Source organism: Furipterus horrens, unplaced genomic scaffold (assembly GCF_987537825.1).
Source record: "Furipterus horrens unplaced genomic scaffold, mFurHor1.1.pri manual_scaffold_10, whole genome shotgun sequence".
Lineage (NCBI taxonomy): Eukaryota > Metazoa > Chordata > Mammalia > Chiroptera > Furipteridae > Furipterus > Furipterus horrens.
Window position 1 is genome coordinate 20,199,010 of NW_028327180.1, and position 18,403 is coordinate 20,217,412.

The 18,403-nt window shown below is 36.9% G+C and overlaps 1 protein-coding gene across 2 annotated transcripts; it reads right to left on the reverse strand.

Annotated features, from left to right (window-relative positions):
* Window positions 1-1,225: 1,225 nt before the first annotated feature.
* On the reverse strand, window positions 1,226-17,027 carry PLRG1 (pleiotropic regulator 1). 2 transcript variants are annotated; one of them, XM_090288894.1, is made up of 15 exons: window positions 16,917-17,027; window positions 15,421-15,527; window positions 14,254-14,396; window positions 13,309-13,362; window positions 12,153-12,246; window positions 11,877-11,943; window positions 9,832-9,933; window positions 7,915-8,007; window positions 5,944-6,093; window positions 5,753-5,854; window positions 5,104-5,206; window positions 3,846-3,954; window positions 2,741-2,880; window positions 2,064-2,257; window positions 1,226-1,507 (listed from the first exon to the last, which is right to left on the reverse strand). In XM_090288894.1, exons 1-15 carry the CDS (start codon window positions 16,923-16,925, stop codon window positions 1,448-1,450), a joined length of 1,527 nt encoding a protein of 508 aa, XP_090145020.1. In that variant the 5' UTR covers window positions 16,926-17,027; the 3' UTR covers window positions 1,226-1,447. The 2 variants fall into 2 exon arrangements, with proteins under 2 accessions (XP_090145020.1, XP_090145021.1); XM_090288895.1 differs by lacking the exon at window positions 16,917-17,027 and adding an exon at window positions 15,081-15,156 and having other exon boundaries at window positions 15,421-15,467.
* Between the last annotated feature and the right edge of the window lie 1,376 nt (window positions 17,028-18,403).

An 18,403-nucleotide genomic window follows, 5' to 3' on the forward strand; every position in this document is an offset into this window, starting at 1 on the left:
TCCAGAAAACTATCCACCTAAAGGTTGTAAGAATTAGCACTCCCACCTACAGCATGCAAGATCTAAGAGGTAATTTGCAAATGCCTATCCAAAATTATAATTTTTAATTTGAAAAAAAATTAAGCCAATTATTCTTATAACTGTGTTTTATAACTACAGATAGTAAGTTTAACAAATCTTCCTGACTGATGGGGAGTCAGGATCCTAAGGGCAGGATTTATAGAACTCATGTTTACCAAAAAGAGGTATAGGTATTACCAAGTTAAATAACACTTTGCTATAAAGTCTTCACAAGACTACAGCCCTTGCTACAGCTTCAAATAGCTCTATTGTTATCTCCAGCTAGTTCTCCAGGTTTTGATACCTATATTGGCACCCTATGCCCAATCAAACTCAAAACCTGAGCTTTCCCCCATCACCAACCCAGCTTGTATGCACAATACTTGCCCCCCAGAACACAACACACACTTTGACGTGCCTGGCGGGTTTCATTGACTTCCTGTTTCCTCTTAAAACACCCTTTTCCTTCTCTGCCCTCCAAGGTTCCGCTCAAATATCACTTACTCTATGAAGTCTTTCACAATCCTCCCAGAAAAGTCTTTGCCTCTGTGCTACCCCAGCTGTTCGCTTGCACCTCTATTATAGAACTGGATGATAAACCAGAGGTCTTGGTGGATAGACGCATCTGATTTGTCTGTATCCTGAACAGTATCTGGTGCAGAACTTTGCAGGACATGCACTCAAAAACTGTCTGTAAAATCACACACACACATAAGTTAAACTAATAATTCAAATCCTATAATACCAAACTATCAGTCAGATACCAGTTCTTAAAGAATTGAAAAAAACAAAACACAGCCCTGGCTGCTGTGGCTCAGTGGATTGAGCATTGGCCTGTGAGCCAAGTGTCACCGGTTCGATTCCCAGTCAGGGCACATGACAAGGTTGCACATGAGGTCCCCAGTTGAGGGCGCGTGAGAGGCAACCACACAGTGATGTTTCTCTCCCTCCCTTTCTCCTTTCTCCTCTCTCTAAAAATAAAATAAATAAATTATTAAAAAAAGAAAAAAACAAAACACAAACACCCTGCTCCCCCTGCTCCCCTCAAAACAAGTCCTATTATGGCAGGAAATTTGCTAAGTTAAAAAATAAAAAGGTGTCCTTTAACAAAATTGACAAAATATTCTATCGTTAGAATAGTTATAGTCAATAAACCAGCACGTGCTTGATATCTGCATCTTCCTTGAATCTCGAATTATTTATTTTAGAAATAAAAACATGGGAGGGGGAGACAACACATTTTATTGTAAAATATTCAGCAGCAATGATTCAAGCATGTGAGTTTCTGCTTTATAATCCTAGCCAGAGCACAAAATGACTGGATACTCTCATCAACAACAAGCTGAACAAAAACAAAAATAAAAAACGCCATGAAGAGAATGTCACATTAAAATCTCTTTCTCTTGATAATTTCTGGCTTCCAGCTGACTGGATGAGTTTCTTCTGTCTACAAATCAGAAAGTAAATAAAAAAATAAAGTATTAGTTCACCTCATATTTAATAACTTCTTTTCTAACAAAAATAAGGTATCTGTTCTGAGCTATATTACTTGGCATTATATATTTAAGAGATTTAATGATTTTAGAAATAGTTGACAAACTTTTTGCATTATCTTGATCTAATAAAGGATGAGTGAGTTCACTACAAATCCAGTTTATGGTTTTTCATCTCAAATTAAGTTGCTATGTAGATATTCTGGTAATGCCAAAGCTGATGATTCTAGAATTCATCTGCATAGCAATCTACCTGTTCTTAGTGCAACATTTTCCCAATAACTGTAACAAGTTGGAATACAACTAAACCAATCTATGGATTTGGTGGCATTAATGAAACCAATACAGAAAGTTATGAGCAGATACTACTCAAGATGATAAAATACTTTAATACTATAAAGGTTATTTTCCCTTCTGATAATTTCAGTAACTGTAACACATGAAAATGCTTGCAGAATTGGTACTGTACAACTGACTTACTTTAATAGATATGTGAAATGGAGAACTTACCGCTGTATCATCCTCTCTGTACACTTTAATGGTTTTATCAGCTTCAGCCGTTAGTAAACGACTTTCAGACTGATCAAAAGCACAAGCAAATATTCCTGATTCACTGTCCAAAGACCCAGGCTGCACAGCTGCATGAACTCTCTGGAAATTGTAGCCAGTTCTCCAGTCCCAAAGGTGCATTGTGCCATTGTCAGCTTAAAGGGAAAGATGTAGTTAAACTCAGTATCTCTTCCACAAGTCACTTGACATTAGCTGAGCACTACAGCAATAATTTCAGTTATAAAGATGTTTAAGACACAGGCACTTAAGCTTCTCTTAATAATACTGGTTTGTCCACTTTTATCAGGGCTTAATTCAGTATTTATTATAGATCTCAAAAAGCACCACAAAATGACATCCAATTCCAGAATGCACAACCAAACTTTAGGCGATTCCCAGCATAAATCCCAAATTTAGATTTATCATGTGAGAACTCAAAGAAGGCTGAACTATAAATTATGCTACAAGTATTATGAACAAGCATGAACACACATAAAAACATTCAAATACACATTAATAAGGCAAGTTTTGCTATAGTACTTAGGTGTGAGGGCTCAGAAATTTTACAAATGTTTAGTCATTCACTAAAAGAAAAAATGACAGACAAAAAAACACATTTAACAAAAATTTTATTTTACCTCCAGACACAAGCACTCCATCAGAATTTACTGTCAATGTGTTAATAATAGCATTGTGACCAGAAAGATTTTGAATGAAACTTCCATCAGGGAATTTCCACTGTTTTATATTATCTGGAGAACCAGATGCAAATGTGTAACTGAAATAAAATTAAAAACAGTATCAAAGTAAACCAAGTTAAATAAAAATGGTAGATCTAAAGAAGCTTATTATGGTTGTAGTTAGCACATGCATTCAGTGACCCATGTAGTTTTAGCCAAATATTACCATCATACCAAGAGGTAAAAATATCAAGACATTTGTTCCAAGTTAAATCAGATTTTCAAAGTATTTTAAATGTATTTTAGGGCCTAGATTGTTCTACTGCCCACTCGTTTCTCCCATGCTCTATACGTAGCTACAGCAATAAATTCACATAATGGGCAAGGGGCTGTGCAACTGTTCTGGGTGAGGAGGTGGAAGAACAAGAGAGAAGAGAGAGGACAACTGGGAGAATGGGAGAAAAGGAAAGAAACAAGGGCAAGAGGAAGAGAGAGAAAGGGCGTGAGGAGAGGAAGAAAGGGAGGGAGGACAACAGGGAGAGATGAGTAGGGGAAGGGAATATGGGTAAGGGGGAAGGAAGGAGAGAAAAGACAGGAACACGAACAGAACCGGTCAGGGTGATGTGATACAACAAACAACAGCTCGGGACATTATGCTCCCTACTTTGGATGCCCTGACTACAATGTTCTCAGCTCTCGCTTTTTCCCCCTATGTATACTAACGTCATCCTTAAGAATTTAACTATTCTATGTATACCTCAGTGCACAATAAACTACTTATGTCCCAAACATCTATAGCTACTCTTAGATTCTATTTTGATGTGCAGCTTTTAAACATGATGTATTCATATTGCTTCATCTGACATTATCGTTTTTTACCACGCAGAAAATTTTTCTCATCGCATATAGGGCATGAAGCAAAATACATGAAATGCATGTCTGTAAGTAGAACAGGCCTGGAAATAAGTGTCTAAATGACCACCAAAGTAATACTAATGTTGGTATTTCTGATGATACCAAAAACTGAAGAAAGAGGAAAAACTAATTTGGAAAATACACTTACTGTTTTGGATGTAACACCACAGCCCTGACTGATTTTTTGTGATTTGTTAATGTGACTCTTGTTTTGCCAGCCACCAAATCCCATAATCGTATTGTAGTGTCATGGCTTCCTGTAACGAAAATACGCACCCCAAAAAACATAGATCAGGGAGAGAACGCAAAACTATAATAAAATATGAAGTGCTCTCCCACAAACACATATATACCAAATGAAAGTCATATCAACTGTTGGCTAGTCGCTTTCTACTACCAAAATTTTAGGTTGGTTTAAGAAACTTTTTGAAATCCACACCCGAGGACATTTTTTATTGCTTTTAGAGAGAGGGAATGGGAAGAGAAAGAGGGGTGGGGGGGACCATCGATGTGAGAGAGAAACATCAATCGGCTGCCTTCTCATACATGCCTCAACTGGGAACTGAACCTGTGACCTTTCAGTATGGGACTATACTCCAACCAACAGAGCCACACCAGCCAGAGCTGGTTTTAAATTTATTTCTTAAAAATTGTAATATACGCTTGATGTACTGTCAACTGGACAGTCTGAACAAATATCAATAACAAAGCAAATACATGATGTTATCCCCTTGTGAAAGGGGAAAAAAAACCTCAAATGATAATTTAGTTAATAAAATATATCACAAAATTATTTTCTAGTCTTAGAGGAAAATCCGTTGTTATTAATCTTTACGTAAAACAAGACTCAAACTTGTTCTAAAGGTTATTGGTATCCTGTCTTCTAACGTTAATTTTCTAGACCAGCCCTGGCTGGTGTGGCTCAGTGGACTGAGCACCAGCCTGCAAACCAAAAGGTGACTGGTTTGATTCCTAGACAGGGCACAGGTCTGGATTGTGGGCCACGTCCCCCACTGGGGGCGTGTGAGAGGCAACAGACTGATTGATATGTCTCTTGCACATTGATGTTTCTCTCCCTCTCTTTCTCCCTCCCTTCCCTAAAAATAAATAAAAGCTTAAAAAAATTTTTTCTAGACCAATAATTCTTATACTATGAAATAATGCTTAACTTATCTAACATCACCATTTTCCAGTCAGACATTACGTGATATGTAATATCATTATATGGTATTTACATTCTATGATATGTAAAAAGTATGACAAAAATAAAATGAAACATTACTATAATTTCAAATGCACACAGAATAGCTATACACAAGGTGAGTCATAGTACATATAAAAAATACATGCATAATCATAATGCATTGATATGAATATATGGTAAACTGGGAAAGTATCAATCATACCAGTAATAATTTGTGGTTCTGCAGCTTGACACCTCACTGTAGCAACTGCATTCGTATGTCCAGATAATGTGTGCACACTGGCTTTAGTTCTCACATCCCAGATCTATAAAACACATACACACACACACAATAGACATCAAGAGACATATTGTCAAAGAGAAGAGGTATTCATATCTCAGGCAGGTAACTGAATGAATTCAAGGCTGGGAATTTACTACACAACTGTGCCTGAATATAATGAAGAAAGCACGTAAATAGAGATAATAATGTTGAAGCTGGCTGGGGGATGAAGATACGAGACAGCTGATGGGGTGGAGGAGCTGAAAGATCAGGGGACTGAAAGTCTAGGAATGGGCATAACGGGACCACTGAAGGGAACAACTAATGCACCATAGTAGTGGTGACGGAGTGAAATGTGAGAGCGGAACATTTCAGGGTTGGGACACTCCCAATAGGAAATGTGGTGAGGCCACAGAACTAGTGATAAAGGTGTAAAAACATACAAGTCAAGAAATGGAGGAACCAGGTTATTGGTGGGTCAAAGTAACTATCTTTAATCCTCTATCAAACAATATGAGTTCAATCCCAAACATGCATACTGTGAGACGTAATATATTTACAAATAAACACAAAGCTCTATTCCACTTACCCGGGCAGTTGAATCTCGACTACAGGTTACTAGCACATCAATTGTTGGGTGCAAATCCAACCCATACACTGCACTCAGATGTCCATGATAGTGCCGTATAACCTACAAACACAGCAGGAAAGTGAAAATGTCTATAATTAGGGAGAAAAATCGTGGCCCACAATGTTTTCAATCCTTACGTCCACACTTACCTTATTATATTCAAGGTCCCAGCACTTGACTTGCTTGTCTTCTCCACAGGAGAACAGGTACGGGCTCCTCGAGCTCACGATCACGCCACGGACTGTACTGATGTGCCCCGTTAGGGACAGTTTTAATTTGCCACTAGCCAAGTCCCAGATCTGCAATCAAAGAGTATTTAATTTTTCTTCTTCATTATCCCAAAGCAAAATTTTAGAATCCTGATGTTAAAATTAAGTCTCCAAAAATGTGAAATATATAAGCATATGAATTTTTTTAAATTTGCAAAACAATCCCCCCCCACCACCACCACCAAAAATAAAAGGAAAAAACAGAATTAAAAGGCATGCTCAAAATGGGAAAATATTTGTAACAGATGACAAAAGGTTAACATTCTTAATATATAAAAGACAGCATTGATAGTAAAAATATGAATTCCATGGTATTAAATTAGTCAAAGATGGCAACAACTTAAAAAACCCCTATAGAAACAGCCTAAGTGTCCATTAACTGATAAATAAAGAGAATGTGGCACTTATATGTACAACGAAATATTATTCAGACACACACACACACTCACACACACAAAAGAATGAAATCTTGCCATTTATGACATAAATGATCCTCGAGGGTGTTATGATAAATGAAATAAGTCAGACAGAGAAAGACAAATGACACATGACTTCACTTGTATGTGGAACCTAAAAAACAAAACAAAATAAAAAAGAAGAAAAAGAAAAAAGAAAAACGAAGCTCATCGGAACAAGAGAAGAGATTGGTGGCTGCCACAGCAAGGGTGAAGGGTGAATAAATGGGTGAAGGGAGTCAAAGGGCACAAACTCCCAGTTATAAAGTAGTAAGTTACAGGGATGTAATGTACATGTGGTGACTACAGTTAATAACACCATATTGCATATTTGAAAGTTGCCGAGAGTGGATCTTAAAAAGTTCTCATAAGAAAATAATTTTGTAACTATGTAATGTGACAGATGTTAACTAGACTTTGTGCTGATCATGTCACAACATATACAAATAGTGAATGATTATACTGTACACTTGAGACTTACCTAATGTTGTACATCATCTACAAAATTTTTTAAATCCTAGAAGTAGCTTCTAGAAATTTTGTATATACAGTTCTTGAAAAATAAGATACCCACTTCTGCTTATTATGAGCATACATTTTTAAAGATACACCATCAACAGGCTGAAAAGAATCCTCTCATATACTTAATGCAAGTATCAATTCACAATTTTAGAAAATAATTTGTACTTTGGGTGCCAACTTCAAAAAGGTTTGACCTATTAATTCTATTTCTGAGAATCAATAATAAAATAATTTAAAAACAGAAACAGCTTTAGGCACAAAGATTAATTATAGTGATGAATGTCAGGAAACTAAGATGCCTAATAATAGGAATAGATTATAAAATATCTAAATAATATAATATCATGGAACCATTTAAAAGGATGGCTGATTTTTCAGATGTGCTTTTGATATTAAGTAATATGAAGTGCAAAAAAGCCAGGTTCCAAGTATGATTTTTAAAAGATACACATTTATACACACAGGAAAAACTCAGAAGAAAATGCACTGATACATAGGCACAGCAATAAACACTAAAAAGAAATTCATTCAAATATCTGACAGTGGTAGGATTAGATATGGCTCTATGTTCTATTTCTCTATACTTTCCACATTTTTTTTATAGATGAGCATACTTTAACTTTATAACCAGAGAGGAAAAATATTAAGTATTAAGAAATTTATGATAGGTAGTCACATGTTCTGTCTGGAAAAAACTGTTGTTTAAATACCACTTTTCAAACAGATGGAACTTTTAACAGGCATAGACAATAAACTGTACTCCACACTCAGGTCTAAGAAATCAGAGGAACTACAAGAACAATTCCTACCAGAGGAAATAACTGAAAACAGATTAAATATACACAGTAAACATAAAGGATTCCCTCCTTATTACCTTTATAGTTCTGTCAGCAGATCCAGTAACAAACCACTGATTCCCAGGTTCCACAGCAATACATCGAACCCAGCCAAGATGCCCACTGATCACCTGTATTTTAAAAAAAAGGAAAAATAAAAAAAAGTAGAATGGACACACAAGATAAAGGTTATTCAATTTCAACCATTACATGTAAGTTAAGGTTTCTTCAAGTTTAAAATGCCCCTCCAACATCTTCAAATGACAAGATTATAACATTATTGGACAATTATATTTTAGAATAAGTATTACATTACCTTTAGTCTGTGAACGAATACACAAACTGTGGTATTTACACAATGGAATACTACTCGGCAATAGAAAGGAATGTAAAAATACTTGCAACAACTTAGATGAACCTCAAAGCCATTAAGCTGAGTGAAGGAAGATTCCATTTATATGACACAGTCAAAAAAACACCAGTGATGGAAAACAAATGGTTGTCAGGGTTGGGGAAGGATACAGCTATACAAAACAGAACTTCTACAGCCTGATTATGGTACTGGTTACCCAAATCTACATAGGTATTAAAATTTATTACATCTGTATACCAAAAGAAAATCTATTCTACTGTATGGTTATTTAAACAGTAAATTGTTACATATATTAAATTATACATAGTTGTACTTTTCCTACTCGTCGGCAGCCGTCCGTCTCGAGAGACGATGGCGTAGCTTCTTGAGAGTCTATCTGCACCGCCGAGAATGGCTGTGCAGTTCGATTCGGGAGTGACAATCCCTGCCGCACTTGTTACAGGTGAAGGCAGATGGCTGTTGTTGCTGCTATATAATTTTACTATATAATTTTATTTTAGATCTAGTACATTGGAAATCATTTTAATTCACTATAATTGAAAAGGTAATCATTAGAGCTGAACAAATGTCCTGATATATTGTTTCTCCCCTTGAACTCCATATTAAATACCTCAAGCACGTTGCTAAATTATTTTGTCTGCTCTGCACAATTAGCCTTCTATCAATATTTTTTGTTGTTCTTCGTGTTTTAGTTTTTATTGTTAACACTATTACAAATGACCCCCCTTGGTCCCCCTCCACTCAGCCCCCTCTTCCCCTTCCCTCTGACCGTCACCACACTGTTGTCTGTGTCTATGGGTTATGCATGTATGTTCTTTGGCTAATCCCTTCACCTTCTTTCATCCAATCCCGCCCGCCCAACCCTCCCCCCCCGACAGCTGTCAGTCTGTCCCATGTGTCCATGCCTCTGTCTCTGTTTTGTCTGTCAGTTTATTTTGTTCGTTAGATACCACATATGAGTGAAATCATATAGTATCTGTCATTCTCTGATGGGCTTATTTCACTTAGCATTACAATCTCCAGGTCCATCCATGCTGTCACAAAAGAGAAGAGTTCCTTCTTTTTTATGGCCACATTGTATTCCATTGTGTAAATGTACCTGTTTCTTATCCACTCATCGCTGACGGACACCTGGCCTATTTCCAGATCTTGCCTACTGTAAATAATGCTGCTATGCGCATAAGGGTGCATATATTTTTTCAAATTGGTGTTTCGGGATTCTTAGGATATTCCCAGGTGTGGAATCGCTGGGTTAAAAGGCAGTTCCATTTAAAATTGTTTGAGGAAACCCTATACTGTTTCCCACAGTGGCTGCACTAGTCTGCATTCCCACCAACATGCACTAGGGTTCCCTTTTCTCCAAATCCTCACCAGCACTTGACTTCATATTTTATACAAAATACAAGTCTCCTCTCCAAGATAGCTTTTCATACCGTGCTTTAGCCCCTTCCCCGATCCCACCTCAGGTCACTTTACCAGTTCTCATATTCACTCCTATTCCTCCTTATTCCATTACTAGCTCTTGTCACCTGGAAAGCAGTGGTCACATTCACGTAGTGGAACAATATACAAACTCACTCACCCTGTAGAGTTTCCATGGTGGGTGCCACTGGGGTTTCGGCATCGTAGGGGCCTTTTTAGCCATCAGTGCAGAGTTCTTGGCATTGCCACCCTCCATAACGGCCTAGATATGGAACCAGTTACACTATTATTAAAGGTTCATACTTTTGTTCTCATGTTATCAAAAAAGAAAATGGAAGAGGGGATTTACGAACGTTTTTTCAAAAATGGAAATTCAAAGGGGGGATTTATAAAAGCTGTTTTTTCCCTCTATAAAGAGGAGAGGGCAGCTCAAAATACCTGCATAACTGGAAAATGAGTCTAACATTTCTAATCAAAACTGTATTTTCTGAATGTTAACTTTAAAAAGCAATTTAAAAATTCAAGAAGCAAAATATTAAAGTTAAGAGCATAAATTGCCCTGACTGGTATGGTTCAGCGGGTTGGGTGTTGTCCCCCAAACCCAAAGGCTGCCAGTTCGATTCCTGATCGAGGCACAGGCCTGGGTTGCAGGTCAGGTCCCGGTTAGGGGCGTGCGAGAGGCAACCAATCAATGTATCTCTCACACATTGATGCTTCTCTCCTTCTTCTCCCTTCCCCTCTCTCTAAAATAAATAAATAAAATCTTTAAAAAAAAAAAAAAAAGAGCACATATCACAGTACATAAGTTCAAGACCTAGCTCTGCCAATTAATAGCTGATTGACCTTGGGTAAAAATTATGTAACCTGTGTGCCTCATTTTTAAAACAGAAATAAAAAGAAATAACAGTGCCTACCTCATACAGTTATTATGAATGTTAACAGAATAGTAAACATTCTGTGTAAGTTCCTGTTATAATTTAAGTGACTATAGGTGGATTAATGTCATTGCCCTTCATTGTCATATTTTAACATCATTGACTTAATATTGCAAAGGAGAGACTGATAGATCTTTCTATTTATCTTCTCCCCAAATAATTCAATACTATTTTAAAAGGCATTCTAGCTAATACACAATCTTCTGTTAGTATCCATCCATCTATCAAGTTCATGAAGTCCCTACCCTTAAGAAGCTAACATTTCTTCCTCCTAAGAAGGCAGAGAGCCTGAGCAGAAAGATGGGTGAATAGAGACTGAAAAAGTAATGTAATGGGAGGACTACAAACTCATTCACTTTATAAAGCCTAATCAACTGTATATAATAAGCAGAAAAAATAAAGCCTACACTTCTTTCAAGTGACAACATATTTTCAGTTACTCTTCTCTAACTACTTCTACCAACAACAGTAGCTGTCATTTACTTATAGAGAAACTTATATATTTCTAAATGCTCTAATACAGTGGTTCTCAACCTTCCTAATGCTGCAAGCCTTTAATACAGTTTCTCATGTTGTGGTGACCCTTAACCATAAGATTATTTTCATTGCTACTTCATAACTGTAATTTTGCTACTGTTATAAATTGTAATGTAAATATCTGATATGCAGGATGTATTTTCATTGTTACAAACTGAACATAAAGCATAGTGATTAATCACAAAAACAATATGTAATTATATATGTGTTTTCTGATGGTCTTAGGCAACCCCTGTGAAAGGGTCGTTCGACCCCCAAAGGGGCCGCGACCCACAGATTGAGAACTGCTGCTCTAATACAACACTAGTTGTATAGCTCATGAAATTACAACACTAGTAGCACTCAACTTCAACTGCATAAATCAACTTAAGAGTTTAATTTAAAAAGGGCTTTCATATCTAAAACACACTGATACAAGCTTCAGAATAACATTCCTTATATATTTAACAGTGGATAATAAAAAGCAACATCACATTATCTTCATCAAAGAAAATGTAAACAACATGTAAGAAGACATAGAACACGATGATTTTAAATTCTAAACAATATCAATTCACTAGGAACTTAAATTTTAGGGCTATGAAAGATAACCATTAGCTCAGGTTCCAATTTACTTAATTCCTCAAAAAAGTTCTTTTTAATATTTAAAGTAAGACTCTCAGAATAAAGAGAAATAAGGAAATATGTTCCAAAAGGTAGAAACCTGCATGTGATTTGACACAGAGAAACTTACCAAAGTCATCCCTGCAGGCTGTGAACGGTCAGAACCTCCAACAGGGACACTACGATTTGCATCAACCCTGACACAAAAAAAAATCACATTAAGTAATTAATGCCTCTAGTCACGTGTTCTGCACAATAAACTTTATGTTAAATTTTTGCAAGCACTGATAAAGAAAAATGTCATGTAACACAAAATTATAAAGAAACAAATTTTAAAATGATAGAAAAATGCGAACAGAAACTATGCTTTCAAAATCTTTGTAATTAGAAGCACAGTATTTCATACCTGGCCTGAGAAGAAGGTAATGCCACAGCTAAGGACTGTGCAGCTGATTCACTTGGCATTCTTTGGATCTTAGTATCTGCTGTTAAAGCAACCCCTGTTAAATAAAAAAAAAAAAAATTCCTTTTACTAGCTACCTTTGTTTTCATTTGCATGAATTTAAAATAAAATGCTGGAGGAAAACATACCAAAAAGGTAATGGTAATTACCTCTAGGTGGTGATATTTCAATAACTGATTACATTTTGTATGTCTTTTGTTACTTTTTTACTACAAATATTGCTGAACAATAAACTCAAATTTGATTTAATCACAAGCAGCTTGGTATTAGCAAAGCCCAAGAGAGTAAAGTTAAATTTCTATAATCTTGGGATGTTACCATCAGATAAATGAAACAGTTCCCTAAATACTAACAGAACACTTTTAAGAGTAAATGCATACTTTACAACAAGAACTACTAATTCTCCTGTACTTTCAATATGATAAATCCTGCCCTCTAAAATTACTAGAACTGCCCTGGCCAAGTGGTGCAGTTGGTTGGAGCATCGTCTCATACAACCAAAAGGTTGAGTCCTGGTCAGAGCATTCACCTAGGTTTCGGGTTTGATCCCCAGTTAGGGCATGTAAGAGAGGCAACCCATCGATGTTTCTCTCTCACATGGATGTCTACCTGTCTGTTTCTCTCTCCCTTCCTCTGTCTCTAAAATCAATAAACATATCCTTGGGTGAAGATTAAAAACTAAAATAAAATTACTAGAACCTAGGTATCCTAAGCTTTTTAGCCTCTCCTATTATACTGGCCACTCACACACCCAGGAAACACTTCAATCATACCCTCCTTCTACACTAACGCTTCTAGTATCACTTTTATAAGTTTAGTGATATTTACCTGTTGGCCTAAACATCCAAATAATAAGCTTGCCTTAGTCTGGAGCAGTCTTACTGTCTCTGAATTCCTAAAAAAATACAGGTGCTTAAAAATGTTTGCTAAATGAATGCTTGTGATACTAAGTATTAGTTAATTATCATCTAAAAAGCTATGCTTGGATGCCTGGCTATTGAGCTTATCTTGTATTTTATAGGCAATAGGAATCATATTATTAGGTCGTTCATGAAAATACATGTGAGAGTGAGACATTTTCAATATGTGGCTAACTTACCAGGTCCTGGTGGATAGGGATGTGTACCCGTCACCAAATATTCAACTTCTTGTCCTTTAAAAAATAAAAAAAGAGAAATTCATCAATGGCAAAACTGATTTTACATACTAGTATCATCTCTTTTTAATTTTTTAAAATCCTCACCCAAGAACATGCTTTTAGATACGGGGAGGGAGGGCGAGAGGGAAATAGCAATTGGTTGCCTCTCATATGCACCCTAACCTGGGACTGAACCCGCAACTTAGTTGTGAATCCTGACCAGGAATCAAACCCACTCCAACCAAGTAAGCCACACCAGCCAGGGCAATATCATCTCTTTTACTGAATTAAATATTAAATTATTAACTACATTTCTAAAATTTTCACAACTAAGCCCAAGCCTCAGGAATAAGGTAAGTTGGTCATTTTTGTTTTGACTACTAAAGATCATGTATATAGTGATTCTCTTGAACATTTGCTGACATGATGTCAAGAAAGCCTGTGCATTTTCTATATAGCAAGGTGTGGAGAGAGATCATCCTATAAAATAATAAACCACTCTGGTTTTTCTTCTAAGCAAATGGTTTCCCTGTGGAATCTTGGATTGTCTCTATTTACTACAATTTCAGTACTTAATGTCATCTTTCTGAAAAAGAGATAAGACAGTCTCACCACAAATTAGGAATTTTTCCCTTAGTCTCCACCATGAACTTCTCCATTTCCTAAGAATTTTTGCCCTCATTATATTATCACTTTTTTATCCCCTATAAGAAAAAATCCACCAACCTATAATCATACTCACTACTCCAATGAGGAAATCAAGATTTCCAACATAATACTGGATATGGGTGTTAGAGGGTTTAGCTCTAATTAGTCCTTCCAGGAGGGGCACTAATAACACACTTCATTTATCTATTTTTAAAATTCACATATAAGTCCTAAGATTTCTGACAATGCCATACTCACCTTGATTGGCAGGATATTGTTTATGACCATATGAATCCGATGCATTCTGAGGACCCTTCTCTTTGAAATTTTCTTTCGAAGTAGGCATATGCAATACAGGACCATATTCATTCCTTAGCTTAATTGCCATTTTTCGTTTGTGACTATTTTAAAAAGTTATAAACATAAGAATGTATTTTTGAGTACTTTAAGTATATTCACCAATTTAAATACATTCACAGATAGACAAGAGCAAGTATTAAACAGCTTAAGTTTTCCTAATCATATAGAAAAAGTTTCTATAAAGATTTTAAAGTTAAACTGCATTTAAAAAGCTCAAAATTTCCAAGTTCATTTCCACACTTTCACTCACAATCAACCACGCAGCATCCATTAAGTCTAAGGAATGTTTTAGTTTGTTAACCAATAAATGCAAAACCTTTCATAATGAGTTATCAAAGGTCTAACTAGTTTTTAAATACATAGAAACTAATATATCTTTTTTTAAAAACCCTCAAAGTCAATGTTTTCCTTCAAATGTCTAAATATAAAAATATAGTAAAAGCTTTCTAGTAACCTTTATTGGGTATATCGAAAAAGGTTAGTTAGAATTAATCAAAGCACTTAATTAGTATAATGTACATATATTTTAAATGTACCTATTATATTACTTTTAAGAATAGTTCAATTTACAAATTAAATATAAATGCTTGCTTGAGGAATGAAGCAGATTTTAAAAGAATGGTAAAGGACAAAAGAGGAACAGTGCACATAATGCAATCCCAGACTGGAGCTGGAGATGTAGAACCAAAACTATGCCATCACTCAAGACTCTTCATCATACTAACGAGAAAAGATGGGAGTAGAAGTACTGGCCAGGTACAGTTTCAGCTCAGCAAGGCTCTGAGAGCAGCGGGAAGGAAGCTGAAAGCACATACAAAGTGATTGATTATAAAATATAAAACCCTCTCCTAATTACTGGGTATTTGTCAAATGTAATTAATTAGTTACGGTAAAAGATAAGGCCAAAAAAAAAAAAAAAAAGTTAAATCAGGTTAAATTATGCCCTAACACCATTCATTACTGAATAGATAGCCTATGCGTGTTAGTCAGTCGCTAAACTTTAAAGGTTCCCTTCTCCCTGCTCTCTTCCCCCAGCATTAGAAGTTTAAATATTCCAGCGATTACCTCTCTTCATCCAAAGGCACGGGTTTTCCATTATCAGCTACAAACATGTCATGGGTCCTCTTCAATGACCTGAACACAAGTGTATGCACAGAATGTTTCTGTACCTCCTAGAAAGAAAAGAGTATAATTACATGTCTAGCTCCAAACTGTACACATCAGACCTAAATTAGAGTCAAATCAGTTATTATATGTTTTAAAATGTACAAAACTTGTACCACTCACCACAGCTATCTGTAGCAAGCTACAGCAGTCAAGCTCAGAGAAACAAGAAAGCTCTTCTCTGGCTAGAGCCTCAAGTAGACCAACTGAGTGATGCTTAAGATGAGTCATTTATTCACTAAAAATGTACTCAGCTACTACGGTGTGTCTGGTAGGTATTGTGCTACAAGCTAACAACAGCGTGATGAAAAGACAGTCATAGTCCCTGTGCTAAAGAGGAAAGAGACAAAAATAAGCAAAATAACACCACATTTTGATAAGTAGGAAGGAAAGAAGCAAGGGACTTGAACAGCGAATGGAGCAAGAACTTAAGATAGTTATGAAAGATCTCTCTGAGGTGATATTTAAACAGAAAGAGAATTAGCCTTGCACAGAAAAGAGGTAAAAACAATCCAGGCAGAGAGAAAAAAGCCACATACAAAGGTGTTCAGTGATGGAAACAGTGCCAGAAGCTGCGGAATAGTAGTAGTGTATATTCGATAAGAGGGTGAGTTGTGGTTCAAGATGAGGTTGCCAAGGGTAGACAAGGTGGAGATCAGATAAGGGCTTTTTTAAATCATGCAACTGTCTGTATTTTTGACTTTAATAATATACGACTAGTAAAGGGCTTTAAGCGATTGAAAAAAAGAAACAGGACCAAGTAACTTTTTAAACCTATTAACCGGAGGAGGGGGAGTTGTAACAAAAATGGAAGCAAGACCAGTTGAGAGCTAATTCATCTGTCCAGGTGAAAGATGACGTTGGTCTTAATTAAGGTGATGGCAGTGGGTATGGACAAAAGCCAAGAAATAGTTCTAAGAGAAACAAGGCTTGCTAACGGGATGGTTGTTCAAGCTAGGAAAAGATGCAAAAATTCAAGAACGGCAGAGTTTTCTGGGGAACAGCTGGAGTAAGAGACAAAGTGAGGACCAGAGAGGACCGCCAATCTCTTAGGACACAGAATCACGGACACGACCCCGCAGGCGCCAAACAGCAGTGGTTGGACAACGACAGAAGCCCCGCCTCCGAGGACAGTGCCCACCTCAAGGGCCCAAGGGTCAAGTAAGGATCGGGGGCCTTATCTCAGGATTCCCGCCCGGACGCAAACTCCAGCTCTGTTCTCATCCAGCCTCTCCTGCTTTCTGAAAACCGAGAGAGACCACCCAGCCTCGGGCCATACAGCCTCCCCTCCCAGTCTCTACTGTCTCCAGACTCCCAGCACCCTCAATTCCCCCGCCCGCCGCCAAACCAAAACAGCCCCAAAGCAAATACCCCTCAGCACCCAAGTGTCACTTTACCTCCACCATGATGCTGCTGTGTAGTTTGCTGCACCCGCAGCAAAGAAACTAAGCATCAACGCAGAAACAGCCGCCACAACTGTGCAGCCTCTTCCGGAACCTGGCGTCCTGACCCCGGATGTGACGCAGCTCCGCGCAGCGCACGCTGGTCACCCGCGGGCCTCCTGGGGTCGAGGGGCGGGCCTTTCTCTTGCCACCGCCTCTAGGGCGGAGTCTCGGATCTGCGGACCGTCGGCTCCGGGGAAAGGTGTGTTTCCACGTAAAAAAGAAAAATTGATGAAATTGGACGTTTGCAAACTTGAATAAACAAACTATTAGTCTGCTTTTTCCTTAACCATAGTCAGTTCCATTGATCTTGTCCCCAGAGCATACTACATATACTTTGAGATGGGGGGGGGGGGGAATCTATCAAAAGTATAGCAATGTGAATTGGTAATTTCATTTAGAAATCCATTAAGTTTTCATGAATTAAACACATAAAGGTCACACTCGAAAATGCAATCATTCTGAATTTGAGTGTGAGTTTTGCCTAAAACTGATTTTCTCTGACAGTGGTCATTGATGGTAGAACTTGCAAGGAAATGCCATAATTATAAAATATATACTGTAATAGATACTATATTATAATTACAAAGACAGTAATAACTATACAATAGGACATTTTAAGTGGCAGGAAATTATACAAATGTGAGCAAGAGTCTAACACATCTACAGAAATATAATAACTGTCTATTTGAGTCTATTAGCCTGTTAGTTAATCTTCTTGAAAAAACAATTTATAAACCCAGACACACAAAAGCATTGTAATAATTTTAGTAATCTGTACTAGACTATGCTCCTAGTTTTTAAAAGCTCTTTTGAATTGACAGAATTATTCACTTGAAAGTTTTAGATAGAGCTCAGTGACCCTGTTATCTAGCTCAAAGATTCATGAGTTGCCTAGAGTGTTTGCAAAGTTTGTTTATAGGAATCTAAATTTTGTCCTCGTGAGGGAATCTAGAGGTTTCTCTCTATTCATAATAGGATGCAGGACCCAGAAAAGGTCAAGAATTCCTGTCCTGGCCGACACCCAGAGCTGTCTTAATTTGAGCAGTAGGGGTCACTGCTGTTCTTCATAAGGATGGGCATTCTCCCTACATCAGCGGAGTAACTATTAATGTAAATATTGTTAAGTCCATTCCTGTGAAACCAATACAAATTTTAAAGAAGGCCTCTCCTCATTAGTTAAGCTACTTTTAAAAAATTCACCAATACAGATTTCTTTATTCTCTTTCAGATACATAATTGTGTGTCTGATGTGCTCACTCTTAAAAAGATGCTACTGTTTCAACAACCATTGATATAATCTTAACCCTTTTCTGTGTGTAAGGCAGATAATTGTTTGGATGAGGACAGCCTGCCTTTCTAATCATAGTAAATTTTAAGAAAACACATTATTTTTCATTATATTTAGATAAGTTAGTTTCAAACTTTGGTGTATATAAAAG

Coding starts and splice junctions, on each gene's coding strand:
- PLRG1 (XM_090288894.1), bottom strand. Junction 8,008..9,831: donor CACCATGGAAACTCTACAGG/GTGAGTGAGTTT, acceptor TTTAAAATACAG/GTGATCAGTGGGCATCTTGG. Junction 3,955..5,103: donor AGAACCACAAATTATTACTG/GTATGATTGATA, acceptor TTTTCGTTACAG/GAAGCCATGACACTACAATA.